Here is a 23,747-nt window from a genome sequence, read left to right as displayed (position 1 = left end):
AGTGCCATCACTGATTGCCCACTGTGGAAGTCTCCAGAGCCTCAGCTGACAGCTTTTGGCTGCAACAATTCAGACTCGGGGAAACGGTCTTGGAGAAATGACTTCTAAAATCTGCCTTTTCTACAGATCACAGCAGAACGAGTCTGCCTGCGCCAGCGGAAGAGCTGCCTGCATGGAGCTGCAGACACAGTCAGATGTGGTGGAATTCATGATCAACCACACCGACGTCCTCTTCTGCTCCAAATCCAGAGCACACATCGCAGATGCAGCAGGTGAGTGTCTTCCTCCATTAGCTTTATCTTGACCTGACACCTTGACCAAATGCAGGCCTTCTCCAGGACCTTTGAGATACTCTTTTACCATCAAGGGGACAGCAGACCTCTGGGCTTCCATTAGGGTATGGCATCCTGTTGCTGGATGCTGAGAATGTCCAAGCCCAAATTTCACAAGGAGGAAACCGTCATTATTATGGTTTGCATGCAGGAAAAGCTTCATGCAAGCATGGCAGCGAAGCTTTCTCAGTTCCCTGCCCCTTTTATCTAGGGGTGAGATCTCTTAATGATGACCGTGTCCTTTGCCATAAACACACCTCTGCCCACGTGGTTATTTTGAGCTCCTCTTCTTCCAGTGGCACGGATAAGCAAGCCTGAGAAAAATACAGCACCTCCCCCAGAACTGTGGTGGCTGTGCTGCTGCTTCCTGATCCTCGCTCTTACCTGTGGTTTTCTTTGACAGGGCACAATTCTCTCCCAGGGCCCAAGTCTGTGGGGGTCTCTTCTGCTGCCACAAAGCTGCTCAGCCTGGAGGAGGCACAGGCACAGAGGCGAGGCCACAGCAGCTCTCCTGTTGTGACAGAGAGCAGCCCCGACATTGAAGTGGAAGAAAGCCCTGCAGCTGGGCAGGGCAAATTCCACACAGTCATTGACTTTCCATCTGAAAGGTAAAGAGGACTTTCTTTTCCAGCACCCAGCATCATTGTTTGGGTGGGTTTTCTGTTTTTCTGCAGAAACCAGGCAGTGCTAGGAACAAGCAACTGCTGCCAAGAGCTCAGTGCTGCTCTTCCCTCACCCTGCACCACGCACGACTCACAGCATTGGCTGTTTTCTCTCTCCAGGCAAAATCCACCCAGCAAGACTGAGGAATCACCAGCTAGCAGTTGGTGTTGCTGCTTCAGCCTCAGAAAGCCATCCTCTGGCAGCAAACGCCAACTGCAGCGCAATGCCAGGCAGCCCTCAGAAACAGCAGTGGTAGTCCTGGCAGGTAAGGGTGCAAATGCAGCTTCCAAATCCCTGCTTTTCAGGAACATAGAATTCAAGCTTGCTCTGCACTTGTATCTCCTTCTGGCATTCCAGCCCCTGCCTAACATCTTCAGTTCACCCCTGATCAAGAACCACTGTCGTAATTCAGTTTGTGAAAGTTTGACACTAACCCCTGTGTATCCTTTCTAGGTGAATCGAGCCCTGGCCAACCCACAAGATCCAGGGCAAGTAGCAAGGATGCTCTCTGTGCTTCCATCATTGGAGAGCTTATAGGGAGCACAAATTGCTGCAACTCCAACAGCAGCCTTCCATCTAACAACAGTAACAACAGTGATGGAGAGAAGGAGCTCATTCAAGTTCATGCTCTCATTACACCTGGCTCTGCTGAAAATGCTGACCTGAGCCTGCCAGACACCACCGTGACCAACCTGGATTTTAACCCCGTGCCTTTGCTGTGCAGCCCAGCCCAAGCACAGTCAGAATGCCCCGAAAGTTGCACCTCTGTGCAGGAACAGGCCAGGATCAGTGAGGAAGAGCAGAGCCTCTTGCAGGGGGACTTTCAATCAGGCCTCCAGTCCCAGGCACCGGACAGCAGCACTGAGAGCTCTGAGCCACTCTCTCCATGACAAGACAGGATGAGTCCCATCGTCACCATCGACCTCTCACACCCTCCTGTCTTTTATATAATAATAAAAGCACACTTGTGCTCAATCAACGTCTTGACTGCTTCCAGAGTCTTCATTCACACGGACTGGGATGAATGCAGCACACAGCAAGGCACCCCAGCTTGCAATGCTGTGGCTGTGGGGTGCGTGCAGCACAGCTCTGGGGTTTTTCCCATTTTGTCTGGCTTTGGGATGTCTGCAGGGGGAGCTCTGCTACCATTTGGCGTGGTAGCAAATAATCTCTCGCATCCTGGATGCTGCTCATGATACTCCCAAGCTTCCTGGCTGTGGCTTTGTGATGCTTTTCAGGGCTTTCTGATGCATTTTCATGCCTTGGATGTTGCTTAACACCTCTCTCCTCCCACCATGTCCTTTCCTGGCTCCCACCTACGTGCTGGCCGTGCAGATCTTACTTCTCCAGCAAAATTGGTGTGCCCTTATCTTACTAGAGAAAGGGCCTCTCACCATGGCACAAAGCTGCTAGAGTTTCCCAGGACACAGGAACAAGATTTTCTCCACTTTTCCACTCTTCCACTGTAGCATTTTGCAGTCAATGCTTTGGGGTTTTGGCAGAACTCACGGGTTACCCTGGTGTAGGATACTGGCTTCTATATTGCCAAGATACCTCATGGTAATTTTGGTCGCCCAGATTTCAGCTCTGTTGGGGATGAAAAAAGAGGCTGAATTTCCCACCGTCAGTCCCACAGATTCCTTCTCTCCCATTGGAAACGTCTGGGACATTACTGAGAAAAACACTGCAGTCTTTTGTTCAGGCGTTGGCAAAGGCAATGCTCCCTGCATTCCTTGCAGGGGGCTTTTTCCATGACTTTTTCACTGCTGTACACAAGTGCATACGGATACTTGGACACTCCGATGTAGGTCGCTCCAAAAGTAATGCCTGCTGTTGATTTCGATGGAAACTGCAGCTCTGCTGCCATCTGCTGGCACGACAACAAAACGTAATGGAGTATTTGTAGGAAGGTTCAGCCTCTGCTGCCGTACCACCAACAGTCACCTCTGATATCACGGGCATTCATCATTATCTGTCATCACAACACCTGAACGTACGGCCACTGACACAGATTGCTGACAAGGCCTACGATTAACCTGCAGCAATGAGGAAACCCATGAAGTCTACGTGGAAATGATAAAAGCTGACCAGGATAACTGCCAGCCAAGTTTCATGTTACAGATCGGTGTATCATTTCTGTATTTGGCAGGGTTGAGCAGTCGGCAGCTGGAAAACAAAGCACTGGATTTTGCAGTGTTAGTGAAAGAGTGAGATGTGAACAAATGAACCACTTGTCACGTACTGCCTTCTTCTGTAGCGACATTAAACTCTGCAGAAATACATTTTTCCTGTGTTTGCCTGTATTTGTGAGGAACCGGGGCAGAAAGAGAGCAGCGTCGGGCAGAGGGGATGAAAGATGGAACCCTGCTTTCTCGGGCTCTCCTGCTTGCAGGAGGCCGCCACCGCAACTGCGAAGAACGTCTGCTTTATCCGAGACGCCGTCCCAGAGCGTTATGTGGAGACTTCCCACACTGCGGCACGTCCTCCGGCATCACCGCGAAGTGCGGACGCCTCGACCGCCGAGGTTCGCCGCTTCGGAGCCGTTCCCGCCAGAAGCGCAGCGACGGCCCGCGAGGCGCGGCGCGGTTCCGGCCGCTTCCCTCACTCACGGCTCCCCGAGGCGACGGAGCGGCCGCGCGGCTCTCGGCCGGGCGGCTCTCGCGAGAGCGGCCGACGCGGCGGGGACGTCGCCGGGGCTCGCCTGGAAAAAGCCTCGGGGGCGGAGCGGAGGCGGCGGGGCGCGAGGATCGCCCGGGCCGCTTTAACGAGGAGAAGCCGCGAGCCGCTCGGACGCGGGACCGCGCGGCGAGGGCGGCCGTCGGCGCCGCCGGGCGAGCGGTGAGTGCGCGGCTCCCGTTGACGGCCCGGCGGCCGCAGCTCCGGAGGCGCCGAGTGGCCGCGGCCGCGCCCGGCGGAAGGCTGACGCCGCAGCTGCGGAGCCCCGGGTGCTGCTGGGCGCCGGCAGACCGGGCGGCTTGTGGAGATGGAAGCTGCGGGTTGTGTCGGCGAAAGCGCCTCAGCTGCCACACGCAGGCAGGGCTGCTGTTCCGTCGTTGCTGTGCTCGGCGGCCGCTGTGTGAAATGGCGGCGCTTCATGTGAACCTGGCTGCTGTCTCAGTTAGTCCAGGCTGTGTCTTCTGTGGGTGGTTCTGCTGGGAAAATGAGGTGCTAGAGATCCACCTCTGCAGTGTGAGTGTTCTCCTGCTCCCGCGTTGCTTCTCCTGCTCCCACATCCCTCTCTGCGCAGGGCTTTGGTGGTTTCTGTGAGGAGAAGCCTGGACGAAGAAGTGGCTGCAGGACGGTGCCCAGAGGCTGGTGCTCAGTGGCTCGACGTCTCGCTGGAGATCGGAGGCAAGTGGTGTCGCACGCTGCTGGGACTGATGTTCTTTTGTGTCCGTGAGATTGGCAGTGGGGCTGAGTGTTCCCTCAGCAGGTCTGTAGATGACACCGAGCTGTGGGCTGTGGTCAGCACACCGGAGGGATGGGGTGCCACCAAATGGACCTGGACGGGCTTGAGCACTCGGCCTGGGAGAGCCTCAGCAAATTCAAGTGCGAGGTCTTGCACCTCTCTACTTTGTGCTGGTGAGACCTTACCTGGAGTCCTGTGTCCAGATGTGGAGTCCTCAGTACAGGAGAGACGTAGACCCCTTGGATTGTATTGAGTGGAGGGCCATAAAAATTATCCAAGGGGTGAAGCACCTCTCCTATGAGGACAGGCTGAAAGAGCTGGGGCTGCTCAGCCTGGAGAAGAGAAGGCTCTGAGGTGATTGTGGCATTTCAGTATCTCAGTGGGAGCTACAGGAACAAAGGTGATAGACTCTTTATCAGGCTCTGTTGTGATAGGACCAGGGGAAATGGTTTCAAGCTTAAAAAGGATGGATTTAGGTTAGATATTAGGAAAAAGTTTTTTACAGTGAAGGTGGTAAGGCAGTGGAACAGATGCCCAGAGATGTGGTGGATGCTGTGTCCCTAGAGACTTTCAAGGCAGTGTGCTGGATCAGACCCTGGGGAACCTGATGTAGATGTAAATGTCCCTGTTCATTGCAGAGGAGTTGGACTAGATGACTTCTAAAGGTCTGTTCCAACCCTAAGGATTCTATGATAAAAGACACTATACACACTCTCTTGGCTTTGATTTCTGTCTCTTGCCACTTACTCTTCCTTTCCTCCTGTCACTAATACAAACATCTCATTTGCTTTTCTCTATTTTGTTTCCATGTAATCTTCTAGTGTCTTTGGATGCCTTTCTTGCACTCAGTTTCTTTGTTTCCTACACAAAGGAAACCCACCCGTGACCCTTTCTTCCCCCCACTCCTCTAACTTCTTTCCAGGCATTCCATTCCTAAACTTATTGGTATTCTGAACTCTCCTCTGATTTCATCATGCAACAATCCATCCTTGACATCTCTCTAGAATTTCTCTCACTAAAGCCTTTGACTGCAGCTGAATCTCAGATCCACATCAGTATGCTTATCTTTTTCAAAATATCAGACACCTGCCTCACATTTAACCAGGCTTTTCTTACTGAATTCTTGCCCTTCCTCAGGGACTGTATCCTCTCTGAGCTTCTCTCATTATTCTCCATTTTTTTTTTTTTTTTTAGTTTTGTTTTGGGGGGGGTGGGGTAGGAGCAAGACAACACCTTTAACTTCCTATGGGTTTTGGATAAATTTTTTGTCTCTATCCACACTGTCTGTGGATAACTTTGTCGGGAAACAAAGTCAGTTCCAAATTCTGAGACAGAGAAGCAGATTAAAACTTGGTTTTCTCTCTTTGGTGCTCTCTTCCAAACATTCAGCAATCCACTCTATTTAGCTGTGACTAGAGGAAAACTCATTTTCTCTTGGCCACCTGGCAGCTTTGTGTCCTGTTTGTTCAGTCCTTAGTCACTGAGGTTATGGCCTGTGACTAGAGTGCTGCAGCAGTGTGACAACCAGAATGACAAATAGCCACAGAGTTGAATTAGGTAGAAACAAGTCAGTTTTGAAATGAGTGTCACAGTACCTTGAAGAACACCTACATGAAGATTTACTGTCATTAAAAACTAAGTATTTGACTCGGTTGTTCAGCATTTGTGTGCGTGCTGCATGGCCTGAATTCAGTGCTCTACAAAAGTTTCTGTTGTTTGGCATAAAAGAGGTCTGGATCCTGTACTTTGCTACCCTAGTATCTCTGGTTCTGCTGGTACATCTCTTGTGCCTGGAGCTGGCTCTCCATCTAACTGAGGCATCATCTTTAACACTTAAAAAAACAAGCTCAAGGAAAAAAGGTTTTGGTGATGTGACATGAAAATAGACAGCACAAATACAGACCAGCAGTAACAGAAGATATACGTGCTAGGTGTTGAATATAATTTGGAAACCAAGCCACAGATGAGAGGTCTTACTTGATTTGGTTTATTTTTGCTAATCAGAAAGTCAGTAGATGTAAACTAGAGATGCATCAGAGGGATATTCAGTCAGGTGATGCAACATGTATCTAATTGTTTTTTCATAATTACAATGATTAATAGATATTAGCATGATGATGACTCTCTTCCTAGCTTAAAATATGTTATCACTAAATTTGAAAATGGCACACTAATAAATAGGGCTTCTAAAGGAGATGTGTTGGTAAAACCTTGTTTTATCTACTTGTTTTTCACTGTAATATCAATATATTGAAACCATTTGCACAGGGCCAAGTAATTGTGAGGGAATAAAACAGCATATGAGGTTATAATTACTATGTTAGGTAAAACAGAGCATTATCAGTCTTCGTTCTTGTTGGTTTTTTTTCCTTCCAATTACTTGATAGTCCAGGAAACTTTTCACAGCTGAGCCATTGTGTTTTCTTCAGAAGTTAGAAAGAAGATTGGCAGATTGATGTCCGTATTCAGCCATGCAGCAAAGTACTGGAAGAACTGCCCTATTTCATCCTACTCTTCTGTGAGTTTCTATTATTTACCACATAAGAACAACTTCTTTGTAATGTCTCCCTTGTAGAAAAATGACATGTTTATCTTCATTGCCAGCCCTTGATTTCCAGTGCATGTTCAAAATAGTTAATGGGTAAAGGAATGCTGGCTGGTTTTATGCTAAGAAAAAAAGCCTCCACAAGTTCACAGTTAGTAAAGTACACTTTTTTTTTTTTTTTTTTTTTGCCAGATGGTCTGCTGGTTTCTCAAGTCTTCTTCTGTAACATGAGGGAACATTTTGTTGTTTGAATTGTTATAACTGCCTATTTTCTGTGTTCAAAGGAATAGATTCCCTTACATCTGGGGTATTTTTAACTGGATAATGTAACTCAGAATGATAATATATAAAAACAGACTTCTGTGTTGGTTGTTGGAAAGAAAGTTGCTTGTTCATTAGAAATACTAGAAATGTAATAATCCCATTTGGTAGTTAGTTTTTCATCTGAATATTAAGTTCTGAGTAGAAAAGAAAATAGCACTAAGTTTAATTGCATGCTTTGAACAAGGTTTAATAACCTATACACTTTCTTAAATATCCCTCAGTAGTGTATGCTATTATTGTCCTTAGAACCTCTGGATGTCCTTGTTTTAATGGTTCAAAGCATGTGAAAAATCTTTATCTCAAAGAATATAACAACTGGGATTTTTTATTTGTACATGATAACACACTAAATTATATCACCTTTAATTAATTTGATTAATTATAATTTAATAATTTAATAATTTAACTATATATAAAAATATATAGCCATAATTCACTGCTGCAGATCTCAATACAAAGATTGCTGGGGCAATGCTTTCAGAGCCAAAACTTCAGCTAGACTGTTGTGTCTTTTGAAGGAATTATGCAGATCCTTCCTATTTGAGGGTCTAGCTTTTGGCTGTCACCTTATGAAGTCACTGCTTTCCATGGACTTCCTGGCATTCGCCTTAATCAAGAGTTGGTGAGGGATAAAAGCCCCTGGCTGATCTCATATCTGCACTTCTTGCACAACCATTGTAGTAAGTATCATCCTTAATCTAACATTGTGAAATGGTTTAATTTATAATGATTAAAAAGGTGCAAAAACACGTCAACCTTCACATACCTTTGGAAGATCATAGAATCATATAATGGCTTAGATTGGAAAGGACCTTACAGGCCCCCCCAGCCCCAACCCCTGCCATGTGCAGGGCTGCCCCCCACCAGCTCAGCTGCCCAGGGCCCCATCCAGCCTGGCCTCGAGCGCCTCCAGGGATGGGGCACCACAGCTTCTCTGGGCAGCTGTGCCAGCGCCTCACCAACCTCTGGGTACAGCATTTCCTCCTAACATCTAACTTAAATTGCCCCCTTTTTAATTTAAAATCATTTCCCCCTGTCCTATTACTAGCAGACTGTGTAAAAACTTGTAAGCTCCCTTCAAGTACTGGGAGGCTGCAATAAGGCCTGCCCAGAGCCTTCTCTTCTCCAAACTACACAAGCCCAGCTCCCTCAGCCTTTCTTCACAGGAAATGTTCTCCAGTCCTCTCATCATCTCCAAGGCCACCTCTGGACCTGCTTCAGCAGCTCCACATCCTTACTGTACTGGGATGCAGTACTCCAGATGGGGCCTCACAAGGACAGAGTAGAGGGGAGCAATAGCTCAGGTTGGGTAAAACCCAGCATCCTGGCCGAGAAGCAAGGATGTGTAAGCAGTGTGCTTACATGTATTTCTGAAGCTGTAGTTTGATTTTTATGGTGTATATATGTATGGGAAGAATGGCCTGAACCTCTGATTGATCACCTGAGGCGAGCAATGAGTCAGCCCTGGGAGCACAGGTGAAGGCAATTCAGCTGTGCTGCTGGAAGGAGTGGAGCCTGGCTGCACCTCTCCTGGTCCCATTTAAGAGCTGACTACCAGTGGGGAAGGATCTTTTTCTGGAGATCCCTTCTTTGGAGTTTTACAGCAAGCCCAGGTAAGCGTAAGCACTCTATCTGTTCTTTCTTTGGTGTATGTAATAATCTGCTTAGCCAAACTCTCTTGTGTTTCGTAATTATAATGTCTGTGTATTCATTGATTATACAGTATAACTAAGGTTTTCTAGCATGTGTTCACTGCAGTTGGGAATTATCTAGGGCAAACACGAAAACCTGGCAAACTGTAGTATTGTGGAGTAAAGAGAAATCCTGCAGTAGAACAACTTGCAAGCAGAGGCATCTAAGCAGAGAACTAATCGCTTAATAGTATATTTTATCATTTGTTTTCTTGAAAGCAAGAAGGCAAAGTGGAAGTGAAGAAGTAAGAATGGACATCATGAAAACATCAGCAAGAATTTCTGTTCTAAAAGTAAGCTAGAGAAGGAGTCTGTAAATACTTACAATTCCACATTAATCATAAATTATTTTTCTTGAGTTCCTATATTCAAGTTTGTTTAAATAAGAGGTTGACATAATCTCTGTTTATGCTTGTGTGTGCATAGCAGTATATTTGGAGATGCTCAGGTTAATGGTGGGCCAGTAACTCAGTCACTCTGTTATAGCAAGAAAGGGATGTTTTAAATTCTTTATTTATTAAATATTTAATTATAATATATAATATATATATATTAATATTTTATTTAAAAATTTAAATAAAATTTAAATATTATAGAAATAGTTGCTAGTCAAAAATGGATTTTTTTGGTTCCCAGTCCTTACCAATACATTTCTCTGGTCTTGAGTCCACAGATGGGTCGCTCATTACAAGATGAAGAAAATCCAGCAGAACTGTGTGGAGCACTGAAGGCGTAGCAAAATAATGGATCGTCAGTACCAGATGATGTATGTATTTCTTAAAATTCCCATGTTTTTATGTAGCAATATAGATGGCTCTACTTATCTTGTCCTTAGTGCACTTCAAATACTTTGATTCCAGCCTGTTCTGACTTCCTTGTCAGTACCAACTGGGGTACAAATCATCTCACTTGACATCAAACCTGTAACCGTTAGGTGTGAAGTTAAGCTGGCTGAAGATCAGATTTGGCTGCTATGGACGTTCTAAGTGCATCTACAGAGGAAGCTTAATCTTTCCCATCCCAGATGGCTGTCTTGAAAAGGTATGGATTGCTATCCTTAATCACTCCTTTCTCTTTGCTGAATATGTAGGGAATCTAAATATTGATTTAAGATGATATGTCTAATTTTTGGATGGCTGATTCTAGAGAACAGAAATTCTATTTTAAGGAGGCACACAAATCCTTCCATGCAGTACTGTTCTCATAGATAGAGTGTAGTTCTTGTAGGCCTGGGATGTAGGTACTTACGTATTTTGAGGAAGATAACAATTTAACTGCTCTGTTCTGTACTCTTGGTGTATTTGGTGCTGGGGGAGAACTGGTCCATTAGGATCCTGGTATGAAAGGCACTCAGAGTCTGTAAGGTACCATTTGACCTGCTGTTTATTAGATTGAATGCTAAAAGGACAGAATAATAGATAACTGATGTCCCTTTAGATGCTAAGAACCCCAAGTTATGCAGCACCGAAGAAGCATCTGATCCCTGCACAACACTATGCAGACCCCTTATTTGAAGGGGTACTCCCATTTGGATAATTTCCCAACATGCCAGCTTTTTGCTGTACTTCTAGACAAAGTCAGGATAACCCAAGTGGCATAATCACTGGTACTAAATGGGAGCTGGAGTTTTTGTGAAGGAAACTTAAACTTGATTGCAGTACTGAATCAACAGGTGAGAATGATGCCTAGAGCACAGATCCACAGCAGTTCTAGCTGTTCGGTTATGTTCACTTGTAGCCTTTAATGTCAGGAAAGGAGTTGAGCACTGAGCTGTGTATGCTCTGTTTTGCTGAGAGTTGCAGCGTGACTTATTGAGTCAAACTGCCATCTCTTCCTGGAAGGCAGGTTCCATTTAAGACACTTTTGTGGCTCACACACTCCAGATTATGCAGACGCACATTTAAAGGTTGTGAATGACTGGCTCTGGGTCTTTTGAAATGCTCCTTTCCTACCTATCTACTTCAACAAGTAAATAGTTTTGTGTCAAGTTAAAGATCAGAGGGCATTATTCTACCTGATCGTATTTGTGGCGTGGAGACAATCACTGTGGCAGATTTCCTGCTCTGAAGAGTACTGCTATGGCATTTAGCTAAGAAACAGAAATTCTGTTGGAAAGACAGACCTCTTCTGTTACTGAGGCTTACTGTGTGGAAGTGCTTTTTTTTGGGAGAGCAGTTTGAAGGAAATCGTCCTGAGAGCTTGTGACAATTCTAACTGAAGACAGAGCTGTTTAGATCTGTTTCCAACCACCACAGAGCCAACAAGAAAGCTGCCCCAACTCCTCTGTAGAGGTCTTATGTGACTGATGATGGGGCAAGGCCAGGGCCTCCTTCTGTTACCTATCCCCCTGTCAAGGAAGAAGCATTGCTGCACTTGTGTTTTCCAGAAGAGGTGACAGACCTTGGCAGCGTGACGTCTGTGATGCTAGCAAGGAAGTCAGGCTGGTCCTATGTAAAAGTGAGAAAAATCATCTGGATAGAAAATCATCTGGTAAATATTGCCTTCATAACCTGGGGTTCCCTTATTGCATCCATGTGCAGAGGGACTGGGCTTTTTCTTGGTGATGGACTGACAGATTAATGAAGAAGATTCAGTATGGATCAGATAGATAGAATTGGAGCTGAAGGTCTCAGCAGCAGTATGAGATGCCTAAGCAATGTCATCCTATGAACTCAGAAAGCTCAGGGTGCATTACAGCCATACATGAATTCATGGAGTTCAGTAGAAGACTCACGGTAGGGGTTGCATGGTCAAGGCATCTGGCTTTTGGTCTGAAATATGCTGCATTTAACACACGACTCAACCTGATGGTGTGGGGCCAGAGCAATGGAAATCTGTGCCCTAATTAAGTCATATTATGGGCCTTGCAGACAAGTTTAATGTCAACAGAAAGATCAGAATTTCCCTTCTCCTATTAGAAGCTTTTAGTAGAAAAGAAAATAAAGCTTGAAATCATACTTTTTTAAAAATTATTATTATTTGGAAGAGAATATCAGTGTACAGTGTGGTAAATGCAGCTGAATGAAAGGATTTTCATTTGTAATTGGCTTGAAGCTAATTTCTTTTCTATTAGCATCTCCTCTACCAAGATTTAATAGCAATCAGAGGGCTAAGGAGGCTTCCCATGCTCTTCAGTTGCAGTAGCATGCGCAGTGTCAATTAACTGGTCTGTAGGTGAAGTCTGTGCCCTTTATCTCAAACCCTGGGCACTGCCTGCCTTTTAACTACATTTCTGGCTTTTCATCTGATGTTCCTACCCTTGTTTACAGATTCTTGATTTTACCTTGGTAATCCAGTTTGGCTTGAAACTTTATTCTGGACTATGAGCTTTGATTTCTTCCTAGGTTAACAAGAAAGCAGGCATAGTTTTAGGTTTGCTCAAAGAAAGCTTAGCAGTGATTATGTGGGGACGTTTTAGAAGTCAAAGGTCTAGTTTCATTTGATTCTGTTTTCTGTATTGTTTACCATCTCTATCTTAATGTTTGGTGGCATAGCTGACTTCATCTCCCCAGCGTCACCGATTCATTCCTAAGTTTGTTGCTTGGATGAATCTCAGCTGTATTCACTCCTCTCTGTGCCTTATTCTCAGATTTCGTCGTTTCCTCTTTTTTTTTTTTTTTTTTTTCCCAGGCATTTATTGAAGTGCAAACTTTTCCATGTAGTCCTCTTTTTCCTTTGGTGTCCAGACAGTACTACCTCCTCTTCATCCTGAGCTGATGAGATTTATTGCCACCCTGCTTCAGTCTGATCAGGGAGTCAAGAACTGTCTTCCTGCTTATGGAATTGTTAAAACTTTCCCAACCGTGCTTTTTAAGAGTTTCCAGTCTCTTGAGTTTACTGTGGCAAGATCAAGGTTCTCAGAATTCTTGTATGCCTATTCATTATGAGTAAAAACAATGTTTTTCATCTGTCAACTGAAGACATGCTCAGAGTGCTAAGTAAACATGCTACAACAAACAGCAAGAAGGCTAAGCCTTTAAAATCCCCTTCATTTGCTGTGATTTGTGACTGTTGTCTTTCATTTTTTTTGAGTTTTGTAGGACTTGTATCTAACCCGCTTACCCTGTGGCATTCATTCAGATGTTGTACAGGTCAGAGCTGAAGTCTGCATTTGTGCGTTTGAGATTTGCTGTAGTTGGAGTCTGGCTTTAATGTATTGATTCACTGGATGAAGGACTGATTCAGCCTTGATGTGACTGTTAAACTGCAGTAGATAGAGACCTTGACCACAGCTTGCCCAGCCTTGAACTTGGCCGTCATGATCACTTGGCACTCCTCCTGGAAAGCTGCTGAGTATAAACTTAGCCTGAGAAGATGAATCTGTTAAATTATGTAACTTCTAACAGATGGACTTGCTTGAACACAGAAGTCTCTGTTATTGTATGGAAAATGCCTTTAGAATTGAGGAAGAATGTATGAAAAGGAAAAATATGCAAAATTTGCATTTTCTTTGGCTATGGGATACTCAGAGCAACTTAACAGTTAAGGTTGGCATGTAAGTAATGTGAGATAAGATGAAGCTTCTTTTTGAATCTGAAGTTTTCAAAGCTTCAGAGATGACGTAGATGTTATTGCAAAATAGCATAGTGGTTACAAGTGACGTGCTTTTTTACCCATATAACAAGCAGAAAAGATTGTGTATTATTTAGAATAATTTAGAATAATTCAAATAGAATTAGAAAAAATCCTTTATGTGAGCAAGAATGAATGTGGTATTCCAAGCACTATCATTCATGGAAACTTGTCAGTGCTCATGTATCATAGATATCTACTGGGATACTTACAAATACATGCACTTAGGTACAAGACCTAATATTTGCAAACTAATGAAGATCATTTAGTTCAGACACTGAAACTAGCAAAAAAGAATAACCTTAATAAAATAAAATAACCCCACAATTATCAACTGTTAGGATTCTGATAGGCTTTTGTAACAAGTCTTTGTCTCGGATACTAAAAATACCTTTGGAAAAGACAGATGGGGAGCTTTCTGACTGGTTTTGTGAGAACAGCCAAAATGTGCTCTGAAAAGGCATTTCCTCCTGTATGACCTGATGCACTGATGTGTGTCCAAGCTGCAGTTCATTTCACAAGTGTTGCTGGGCTTGTTAATGGTGTGTTGAGAGAGCTTTTCCTTATCTGAAGCTGCTCATTAATGACACAAAGGATCTAAATAACCTTAATTGGTTTCAAATACCTATATGCTGAACTCAATTACGTAAATTTGATTTCTGTTCATTCTTTGGAGATAATTTGATAGGAAAATCTTCAAGTTAGCTAAAATGATCCCATTTGCTCCTGCTAGTATAGATAGGTATTGCTGTCCACACTTCTTAAATAATCACAGATTTCTGTAAATTGCATAGTTGGACAGGATAAGACAGCTGTTAAGTTCCCCAGACTGGCTCATATTGCATTGTATACATTACTGTTTTTGAAACATTCCATATGCCTCTGCTGACAGCACTTTCATATCTTCAAGATTAACCTTCTATTGAGTACAGTGATGCCATGGTTTTCATATTGCTTTACCCCAGCCTATGCACATCTGATTGCTGTTGTGGGTTCTTCCTTGTATAGGTTTGATTTCAGACATCTTGACAGTATTGACCTGTATTAAATTGTATAAAACCTTTTGCTTGGAGAGTAATAAGTGACTTTACCCCAGAAAGAACAGAAATATTCCTTCCCTCCTTCCTTCCTCCCTCACTTACTGCTTTGGCTTATTATTGGAAATGCAAAACTCCTAGAGATCTGATTTCAAGTGTTTCAAATGTTCTCTACAGTACTTGTCATTAATTTATGTTATTGCTTTTTTGCCCACATTCTATTTATTATATGGAGCTGGCCTCAGTATGAACCTTGAGAGGTTACCATCCAGGAGCATTAAAGAGACTTAAATCCCTTAATGTTCAATGCATTAAAAACTATTTTATGATATGGCAGTTAAAAATGACATGCTGTGGCAAGTAAGAGGATCCCACAGAGTATGTTACAGGTATGGCTCAGCAGAAAATGAGCAGTATGTCCAACTTCTCCCCTTGGCCTCTTCTTATCTCATAAAAACTGTAACTTTCAAAACATAAAGGAAACAATACAGATCTCTACTGGGTTGAAGGATGATGTTTTGTTGCAGGATGGAAAGTTGCAAGTTATTAGAAAGAAATGACCATTGAAAGTGGTCAATTTATGGTGCAGGAAATCTAATTTCTGGAGCTGTGTGTGCATGTATGTTCTCACTTCATCACTGTTTCCAGATGATGGGGCTACAAACTCAGGCAGTAACCATCATCAGTCATCGTTAGTCTCAAAGTTCAGATCTTCTTTCTGACTTCTTAGAGATCATTTGAGATGTTTGTAGCAATGGTCATGGCATTCTCTGTTTGGCTGCAGCTCTGAGTAAATGGAATAGAATTATGAAGGAAAACATAGAAGCTGATATTCCCTGGGCAAACCTGCATGCCAAATGTACCTTTTGCAGAAAAAGATGTAATGTTTTAGAGCTCAGGAGAGCTGTAGCCATACACTACAGGCATATTTGATGAGCTTGCATTCCCCTTCTGTTGAATCAAAAATCTGGGCTAAGCAGGAACTTTGTAGGGAAAAGAAGATAGAACGTGTTCCTTTCCAGGCTCGCTTGGGAAATGTCAGGTCTTTCTAAAGGCACCATTCAGCCACCGGCATTTTTTGCCAAAAAGAAAACAAGACAGCCAGCACTGCAGAACTGAGTATTCTCCATGTATTTACTCATAGCCTGAAATAGACTATGGCAGTTGTCTTTAAGATCATCAGTATACAGTTAAGAAGTGAGCAGCTGACAAAGGTAAGGGCATACCAGTGAGTCTTTCCATTTTGAAAGATTTTCATGTAGACCTTAACTCTAAGTATTACAGATTGATCACAGTCACAAATCCCATCTTTCATCCCAAACCTATTAAACTATTGCAAATTGACCTTATCTGAGCCCTCTTCTTTTTTCTTTTTTTAACTTAACTGCTTATTATGTATTCATTTTATGTATCTCTTATTTTTGCCTTGCCTCGAGCTGGCAGTCACTTTAAGAAAGCCATCTAAAAAACTCTCTGTATCTCTATTTAGTATGTAAGTAAATCTTGGTGTGAATTGTAGGGTATGCGTATCTTTGGTTCATCTCCTGTACTACATAGTGTGGCAGTATGGCTTTACTCTTTCCAAAACAGTATGCCTTCTCAGAAAGCACTTCACTGACAGCTGAAGCTGTTCCTGTGGTTTTGAAATGTCAGGGGGATAAGAAATGCCATGTGGAAGCAGCAGCTGTGCTGGCTGCATCTCCTCTGTTGTCTGGGGGAACATCTGATAAGGTGCCCATCTTGCACCTTATCTGTGGCTGCAGTGGAATGTGTAGCAAGGCAGAAGCAAAAGACTTGAGCTTTGCAGCTGTGAAGAAAACCTACAAAATAAGACAGTTACTCACAGCTTGAGATAAAAGTGACAGATGTGAATAATGAAGAAGTCCGTGTAATATCTAACCTTCTTCCTCATCTTCCTCAAAGCAGAGATTCACTGTCAGACAGGCTGCTTCAGACATTGATCTCGTATTATCATGCATCTGGAGCAATGACAGCCTTTGCTTCCTGCTTACAGGGAGACCTCTAGGGTAAATGCACACACAAGTGTACAAGGAGAGTTAGCAGTTGTCACTCTTCCCAAATGCACTGTGACATGGGATGTGTTCAAGGTAACAGACTTGCTGGAGGGGCAGATTTCCTTGCAGCTTTATAGGAAACCTGAGAGCTCAGTGCAGAACTCTATGATAAAACACCTTTAGTAAAATCTGTTTGAGAGGTGAATCCTCCTGGTTTCCATGAAGTTTGGGACTCCCTAATAATGAAATTAAAATTCGTATGATTGGAAATTATGTGTTTGGTTCTTTTGATCCAACTGGACTTTAGTTTTAATATTTACCTTCCTGCCTATTGGGGTACTTGAGTAATTTTAATCTGCCACAATATTATGCAGCTCCTCTCTTTAACAGAGTGGTGTAGGCTGTTACCAACTTGGCTGAGGGAGCTGGCATTGTTCAATCTGCTGGAGAGGAAGCTCAGGAGAGACGTTATAGCTCTCTCTACCTACCTGAAAGGAAGTTGTAGCCAGCTGGTCTCGGCCTCTTCTCCCATGTAACTAGTGACATGACTGGAGGAAATGGCCTCGAGTTGCACCAGGGGAGCTTCAGGTTGGACATTAGGAAATAGTACTTCTCTGAAAGAGTGGACAGGCACTGGAATGGGCTGCCCAGGGAGGTGGTGGAGTCACCGACCCAGGAGGCATTCAAGGAACGTTCAGATGTTGTGTTGAGGGACGTGGTTTAGTGAGAAATATTGGTGATGATCTTGCAGGTCTTTTCCAACCTCGGTGATTCTATGATAGCAGGAGAAATAGTTATTGCATATCCTTTATTTTCTATTCTACCTCACTTTGTATTTGGGCTGCTGCTTGGGATCTGCTCAGGATCACAGATTATCTTAGATACTTTTGATCTATAAAGATGAAAATAAGAATGAAGATGGGGTGGATTTTAATATTAGCTTTTGGGTGAATTCCAAGGGTGTAGAAAGGGATTAGAAATATTTTGATGGAGAGAGATTAAAAAAGAAATAGTGGAGATTGTAGAGATTGAATTGTCTTTCCTTCTTCATGTATCAAATTTGTTAATAGAGAAAGTGCTCTTTAAGATCAAGCGAAGGTGACAAATTTTAATTAAATCATGTCTTTACGGATTTTTTTTCTGTTCTTATAAAGTCATCTGAAAATGTTGTAAAGAAGACTGCAACATTTCAGAGGAAGAGTGAGATTCAATTTCCAGTTGATTGCTTTCCTGAACATAGGTGTCCTCATGTCGGTGTGCACATGGAGCTAGGAACTTGGCTCAGTTCCCCACATGCAGGCACTGATGAAAGTTGAGGTGCTCTGGGGTGCTCCTTGTTTCCTGCTGCTGGCTCAGACGAGTCTGGGTGTCTCTGAAGCTGCCTGTCACGTTCAGCAGTCCTGTATGTGCTGAACTGCAGCACAGTTCTGTGCACTTTTAAGGCCACGCTGTTGGATAAGGTGATGAGAGCACTTGACCAGTATAGGGCAATGCAGGAGCACAGGATTCAGTATTGTCTTGAGACTTTGGAGAAGAGAAATAAGATTCAGCTACAAACAGGCCCAGGACTGGGAAAGGGTCTTCCATCCCAGACAGATCCTGCTGATGAACTTCTCAGCATAGAGTTGCCTCCTGCTCCCCAGTGAGGAAACATCAACAAGAGCAGAGCTGAAAGCCTCGTGATCAGGGACTTTGCCTGAAAGAGAGTTAAATGTGGCTCTAATTCTTAGTCTGAAAACCATATCAACAATTTATTCAATTACTGTTTATAGCAGAAGTTTATAGTAGAAGTAGCTACACAGGCTTACAATCAATACAGGCTCCCAGAATGCCTTCTATTTATGTGCATTTTTTGTTTGTTTTCCCCTTGATCTCCAGATGGGTTCTTCATTTGTTCACGTGAGAAAAAAATGAACAGAAGTAGAGAGGTGTGAATTGAGTGTGTGTGTATACTTTTACATCTGTTCCTTGTGCTTCGCATGCTCTATAGGAACGTAGGTGACCTGGATGCAAACTTCATAAGGCTGTGGGGGAAACTTAAATATATTCCTACTCCCTGGGTGGCAATTAAGTATTTGTTATCTTACAGAAGGAGGCTGTGTATGAACTGAGATGCCTGTCAATTTCTAATGACATTTCTGTAAGTCTTGTGGTGAAAGTGGTGAAGACAGATGAAAGGCAGGTAGGTTGGTTTATTAAATGATCATTCTTCACATTGAATAGCAATTTCGTGCACTTTGAATCCAAGTATTAGAGCCTCTTGTTGTTTTGTAACTTGATCACAGCACAGTAACTCCTAAGCTAATTTCTTAAAGGCTCATCTGTAGTCTCAGCTGATTATGCTCCGACAGTGAAATGTTTGGGATGGAAAACAGCAGCAAATGTAGATCACTGATTTATTTTATTGCAGCCATTATGTCTACCCTTGGAGGACTTATAAGCAAATTCTGTTTTCCATGTATTCAAGCTAGAGTAAACCTTTGCTCCAACAGTACTAAATGTAACTATCTGAAATGTTTTGTAGTGTATCAGTAGTTAAGAGTGAGCACCCTATTCAGAGTCACTGAAGTCCAAGACTTGCAGGTAGCTGTCAGAGCTGAAGACAAGTGGCTCTGTGGGCATGTTGCATAGCCACGGTCCCGCATGCATCCCTACTGGTGGACAGGCTGTCAAAGTGCCCTGTGGTTCCCCTTCAGCCTCTGCACTTTCCTTCTCAGGGAATCAGAGTAAGAGATCAAAGGCAGAGAGAAGGTGCACACTGTTTTGCCCACCTGTATTTTCTGGAGAAGTGCCTTCAGATGTCTTGGCACAAGTTTTTCCCTAATGATTTCGTAGGGCTTTGCACATGGCTGCAGACTAGCACTGTCTGAACACACAACATAAAGGTAATGTAGATGCCCTGCTCACAAAGAAGCAAAATTGCTTCTGACAGATTCTTGGAGATACCAGGCAAAGTATTCACAGGTAGACCAGTAATCATAGCAAGAAAAATTGTGCTCCCCCAGCTGGTGAAGGGGCTCTATGGCTACACAGCACTCCTTCCCAGGAAGCAGCCTAGCTCCAAGAGATACTCTCTTGTTGTGGTCTTATACTGACCAAAAATCATTCCACATCATAACATCACACTGTACTGGGAGTTAAAGGGTTAGTACTGCAGTTCAGTGGCTTGCCAGCATTTCTGGTTTCCTGGTCTCAGAAGAAAAGAGTGAGCTACAACTCTCAGAAGACTTCATTGTTCCATTTCCATTTGAACAAAAAGATAAAACTGGCGGAGTCTCAAGACTGCCTCTCTTTGCTCTCTGCGCTCTTGGCTGTCTCTCCTATAGCATTAGAGTAAGGAATGCAGTTTTGTAAACTCTCTCCTGTTTTATTTGAGTTATTAACTCAAAATCCCATCGTATTCTATTATCTCACATTCCGCCACTGTATTTTTTAAATGAAGTTTTTCCCTTAGTTCACTGCTGCTGGTTTTCTTGCCTCTTCCCCCACCCTTTTCTCTTCCCAGTCCGTAGATCCCTTAGCTCCTTATCACCAAACCTGGCCAAACTACGACAACTTCCTTCAGTGACTGGCCCTTACATGAGCCCAGGCTAACAGAAGGGGACTTATTTTCTGGAGAACATTTTTGTCCTTTTGTTTTTCTTCTAAAACTGTGCAAGCTTTGGGTAGCAATGTCATGGTAGGGAAAGGAGAACGTGTGGACTTAGCAACAGGTAGGACATACTGCCACCTGCAGAGCCTGAGTTGACTTCAGACAGAGCACAGAGGGCACCTGAAGAATGGGGGATAGGGCATAATGGATATACCTCATCTTACTAGAGGATCATTAGATGAGGTAACTGGAGGTAAAAGGTAAAGGAGTTTACACTAGACAGCAGGGATTTATCTGAGCATCAGCTTAGTAAGGGCTGTGCAGAATATCTCATCGTGCCAACCTAGCTTCTCCCCATCTCACTTTTGAGCACTGCACAGACTTTTTGACGTGCTGTACTTTCTGACGTGGTGGGACTCAATAGTCAGGAACCAGAGGAGATAGACCATACCCTCTCAGCCCACCTGGAGCGTTTGGTTTGGAAATGTCTTGGGCTGAAGCAAGGGAACAAGTCAGGAAATAATTTTTGCTGCTGTATCTTCAGTTAGTGAGCAGGTGTAGCTTGTGAGCTCTCAGGGCCAAATCAGAGAGTATTCAGGAAAAGCAGCATTACCTTTAGAGTGAGGGTGGAACCACTGATGTGATGAAGTTCTGAAGTGTGGTCTAAACTACTTAAGTAAACTCCAGATTGAATGAATATAGCTTCACATGAAAAATGAAGCTGTGTAAATGCTTACAACACGACAGTCTTGAAAAATACAGCTCTCTTGGTGTTAGATTCTTATATCCGATTAGGGAAAGAAGTTGTGTGATTCCTAATGATTTCATCTGGGAGCACCCAAAGGTACAAAAAGAGTAATTTCAGAGAATTTCAATCGGAATCACAGATTCTGGAAGGGCACCTTTGGAGATGTTCTAGTCCACTGCTTGCTCAGGCAGGGTGTTGCTCGCAGACGTGTCCAATTGGGCTTGAGCATCTCCAGAAATTCCATCACCTCTCTGGGCAATCTGTTGCAGTGTTTGACTTCTCCTGGAGTAAAACTGTTGTTTTTTTGTTTTGTTTTTCCTATTTATACAGACTTTCACAGGTATTCACTTTGTGTTCATCACTTGTTATCCTGTCACTGGGCAGAATCTGGCTCCCTCTTCTTCATTCCTTCCTATCAAGAATTTATATCATCAACAAGATCCCCCTAAGCCTCTTCTTTTCCAGGCTGAACAGTCTCAGTTCTTTCAGCTTCTCTTCATGTCATGTTATCCTCTTCCTTTGTTATTTTTGTGCCCCTTCACTGCACCTGCTGCAGTAGCTGCCTGTCTCATGCCAGTAAGCCCAGAGCTCCAGATGTATCGCACCAGAATTGAGTACAGGAGAGGGAATTCCTCTGCTGACCTGCTGTCAATGCCTTGCCTAACGTGACTCTGGAGGTCGCTGACCTCCTCTGCTGTGAAGGCACAGTGTTGGCTTGTGGTCAGCTTTTTGTCCTGCAGAACCCAGATTTCTCTCTGTAGTGCTTCTCCTCATCCAGTAATTATGTACTGGGGAGTCATTCCTTGACAGACACAGGACTTTGCATTTCTTCTTGTTGAATATCACATGGATCTTTTCAGCCTAATATTGCAGCCAATCCAGCTCCCTTTGAATGGCAGCACACTCAACTAGTGCCTCAGCAGCAATGTTGTACCATCTACAAACTTGATGAGAGTGCACTTTGTCCAGACGTTCAGGTCATTAATGAAGATAGACAATGTTGGCCCTGATGTTGTCCCCTGGCACACTTGTTGTGGTTTCAGGATTTCTGCTATTGGTGTTCCACATCATAGCATCAGGTAATGCACGGGGAGTTAAAGAGTTAAGGCTTCAGTTCCATGGACTGTTGATAGTTCCAGGTACATTTCACAGAAGAGAAAGAATGAACTGTGTCTCCCAGAATACTTCACTGTTCCATTTCCATTTTCTGCTTAAAGGGAAAGAGAAAACTGGGAGTCATGAGACTTCTTTTTCTGCTTGGCTCTGCAGTGTATGCTCCCTAGCTGTCTTACCTTCAACATTAGAGTAAGGCCTTTGGTTTTGGACAATCTCTTGATTGGTTTATTAGCTACAATTCCAATCGTATTGTTCTATTGCATTCTCTCACACTGTGCTCTAATATTTAGTGAATTAATTTTCTCCCTTAGCTCGTTGCTGCTGTTTTGTTTTTAGACCCATCACAGGGTCCCCCTGTGCCATTTAGTCAAGGAACCAGGTCAAACCAGGCCAGAACTGTGACAGTGCTGTATCTGAATAACTGGGTAAAAGGCACGAGGTGCACTGAGTAGGACTTCTGCTCCACCGTACATTTTTGTTGAGTTTGTAATATAGAGCTGGTTGTATGGAAGTGGAGCTTAATTGTAACTTTCCTAAAATCAGAATGCTGTAATGTTGTAATTCCAAAGATGTTCACTAGATGTTTCCCATTTACGAGTATTTATAGCTGACCTACTGTTACTGAATCCTTGCTGATTTTGTATTTACTTTTATTCTTTGAGAGATATAACTGTTAGGTGAGAAGATGAAAAATTCATTGCACTCTGCGGAGAAGAAAGACAATTTTCTTTGCATGAATGGCAGAACAGCCCCATGGCAAGACTTGTAGGGTGAGTTAATACCTTTTTCTGGAGTAACTGAAAAAAATAGAGAAGACATGAAAGCTGCTTGCAGTTCTGAAATGGGGGATGTATGGCAGAATAATTAGTATTGACCTCCAAAGGTAAATCCAGACTGAGAACAGTTGTGATGACTGCAACTGCACAATGTTGCTCAGTTAAGGAAAAATTAAATGTAACGCAGTGGAGAAAAGGAGAAAGAAATGAAGAGTTTAGTGTTCAGATCACATACACGGAGCCAAAAATTTCTATATATCACATGTGAGATGCCTCTGCTAAATGAAAAAGCATCATTGATTTTTACCCCTACAGACTAAAGCACCATGAATTTTTACCAAACGCTGTGAGTATGCTTGCTTCATCACAGTTTTTCCACTCTCTGTCAAGACTAGTGGGGTAAGAATCCTCCACAAGGGAAACACTGGGGCAAAAGTACTAAGAGAATCTGCTGGGAAAAGGTGAAAAGGAGTTGGGTGGTGTTGTCTGTAAGAGTGGATGTGATGATGCCCCAAATTGCAGGTGTATTTTGGATGTTGGCAGCAGTGTTTTCTTTGCGTAACTCTGCTTCATGGTATGAGTGGTGAGAGGCAGTCAGAAAGCTCACCTGGCTGTCTGCTCAACAGGGATCGCACTGAACCTCTATTTCAGTAGCGAAAGAATGGTGAATATATGATGTCTGACTGTCTGCTAGCAGTCAGTTTGGGTATGCAGTTTTTGTGGGAAGAGTGGTGGAACTGAGCAGACAGCTGGCCTTCTAGTTTTCCCTGAAGAGCAGCTTGTGCTACCATGGCTTGGAATCACAGAATATGGAATCATAGAATGGCCCGGGTTGGAAGGGGCCTCAAGAATCATGAAGCTCCAACCCTCATGCCACATGCAGGGCCACCATCCTCCAATTTTAGTACTCGACCAGGCTGCCCAGGG

At 43.6% G+C, this 23,747-nt stretch overlaps 2 protein-coding genes across 17 annotated transcripts in view; both read left to right on the top strand.

The window, feature by feature from the left end:
• Positions 1–141: 141 nt before the first annotated feature.
• LOC149912503 (rho GTPase-activating protein 32-like) lies at positions 142–1,923 on the top strand. Its single transcript, XM_090131961.1, has 4 exons — positions 142–272; positions 736–940; positions 1,115–1,260; positions 1,449–1,923. The coding sequence occupies exons 1-4, from the start codon at positions 173–175 to the stop codon at positions 1,883–1,885; spliced, it is 888 nt and encodes a 295-aa protein (XP_089988087.1). The 5' UTR covers positions 142–172; the 3' UTR covers positions 1,886–1,923.
• Positions 1,924–2,928: 1,005 nt separating this feature from the next.
• LOC149912502 (uncharacterized) overlaps positions 2,929–23,747 on the top strand; it is a 32,966-nt gene continuing 12,147 nt past the window's right edge. For 3 of the 16 annotated variants that reach the window (XR_016461693.1, XR_016461689.1, XR_016461692.1), the window contains exons 1-5: positions 3,846–6,922; positions 7,792–9,257; positions 9,631–9,730; positions 9,825–10,005; positions 22,707–22,814. Coding sequence is in view for 1 of the 16 variants with exons in the window: in XM_090131524.1 (XP_089987650.1) it covers positions 3,352–3,833; positions 4,243–4,346; positions 6,834–6,922; positions 7,142–7,180 (714 nt within the window). In the remaining 15 variants the exon portion in view is untranslated. The other 13 variants (XR_016461686.1, XR_016461685.1, XR_016461687.1 and 10 more) reach the window with 13 other exon arrangements.

This window comes from Phasianus colchicus, chromosome Z (genome assembly GCF_987193195.1).
Source record: "Phasianus colchicus chromosome Z, bPhaCol1.hap1.1, whole genome shotgun sequence".
Classification (NCBI taxonomy): Eukaryota; Metazoa; Chordata; class Aves; order Galliformes; family Phasianidae; genus Phasianus; species Phasianus colchicus.
The sequence above is the reverse complement of the archived record's forward strand: the minus strand, read 5'-3'. Positions and strand labels throughout refer to the sequence as shown.

Excerpts from the sequence above, each read along its gene's own strand:
- LOC149912503 (XM_090131961.1), top strand. The coding sequence starts at position 173 with ATGGAGCTGCAGACACAGTCAGATGTGGTGGAATTCATGATCAACCAC. Across the intron at positions 273-735 it reads ACACATCGCAGATGCAGCAG|GGCACAATTCTCTCCCAGGG; the intron begins GTGAGTGTCTTC and ends TTTCTTTGACAG. Across the intron at positions 1,261-1,448 it reads AGCAGTGGTAGTCCTGGCAG|GTGAATCGAGCCCTGGCCAA; the intron begins GTAAGGGTGCAA and ends TATCCTTTCTAG.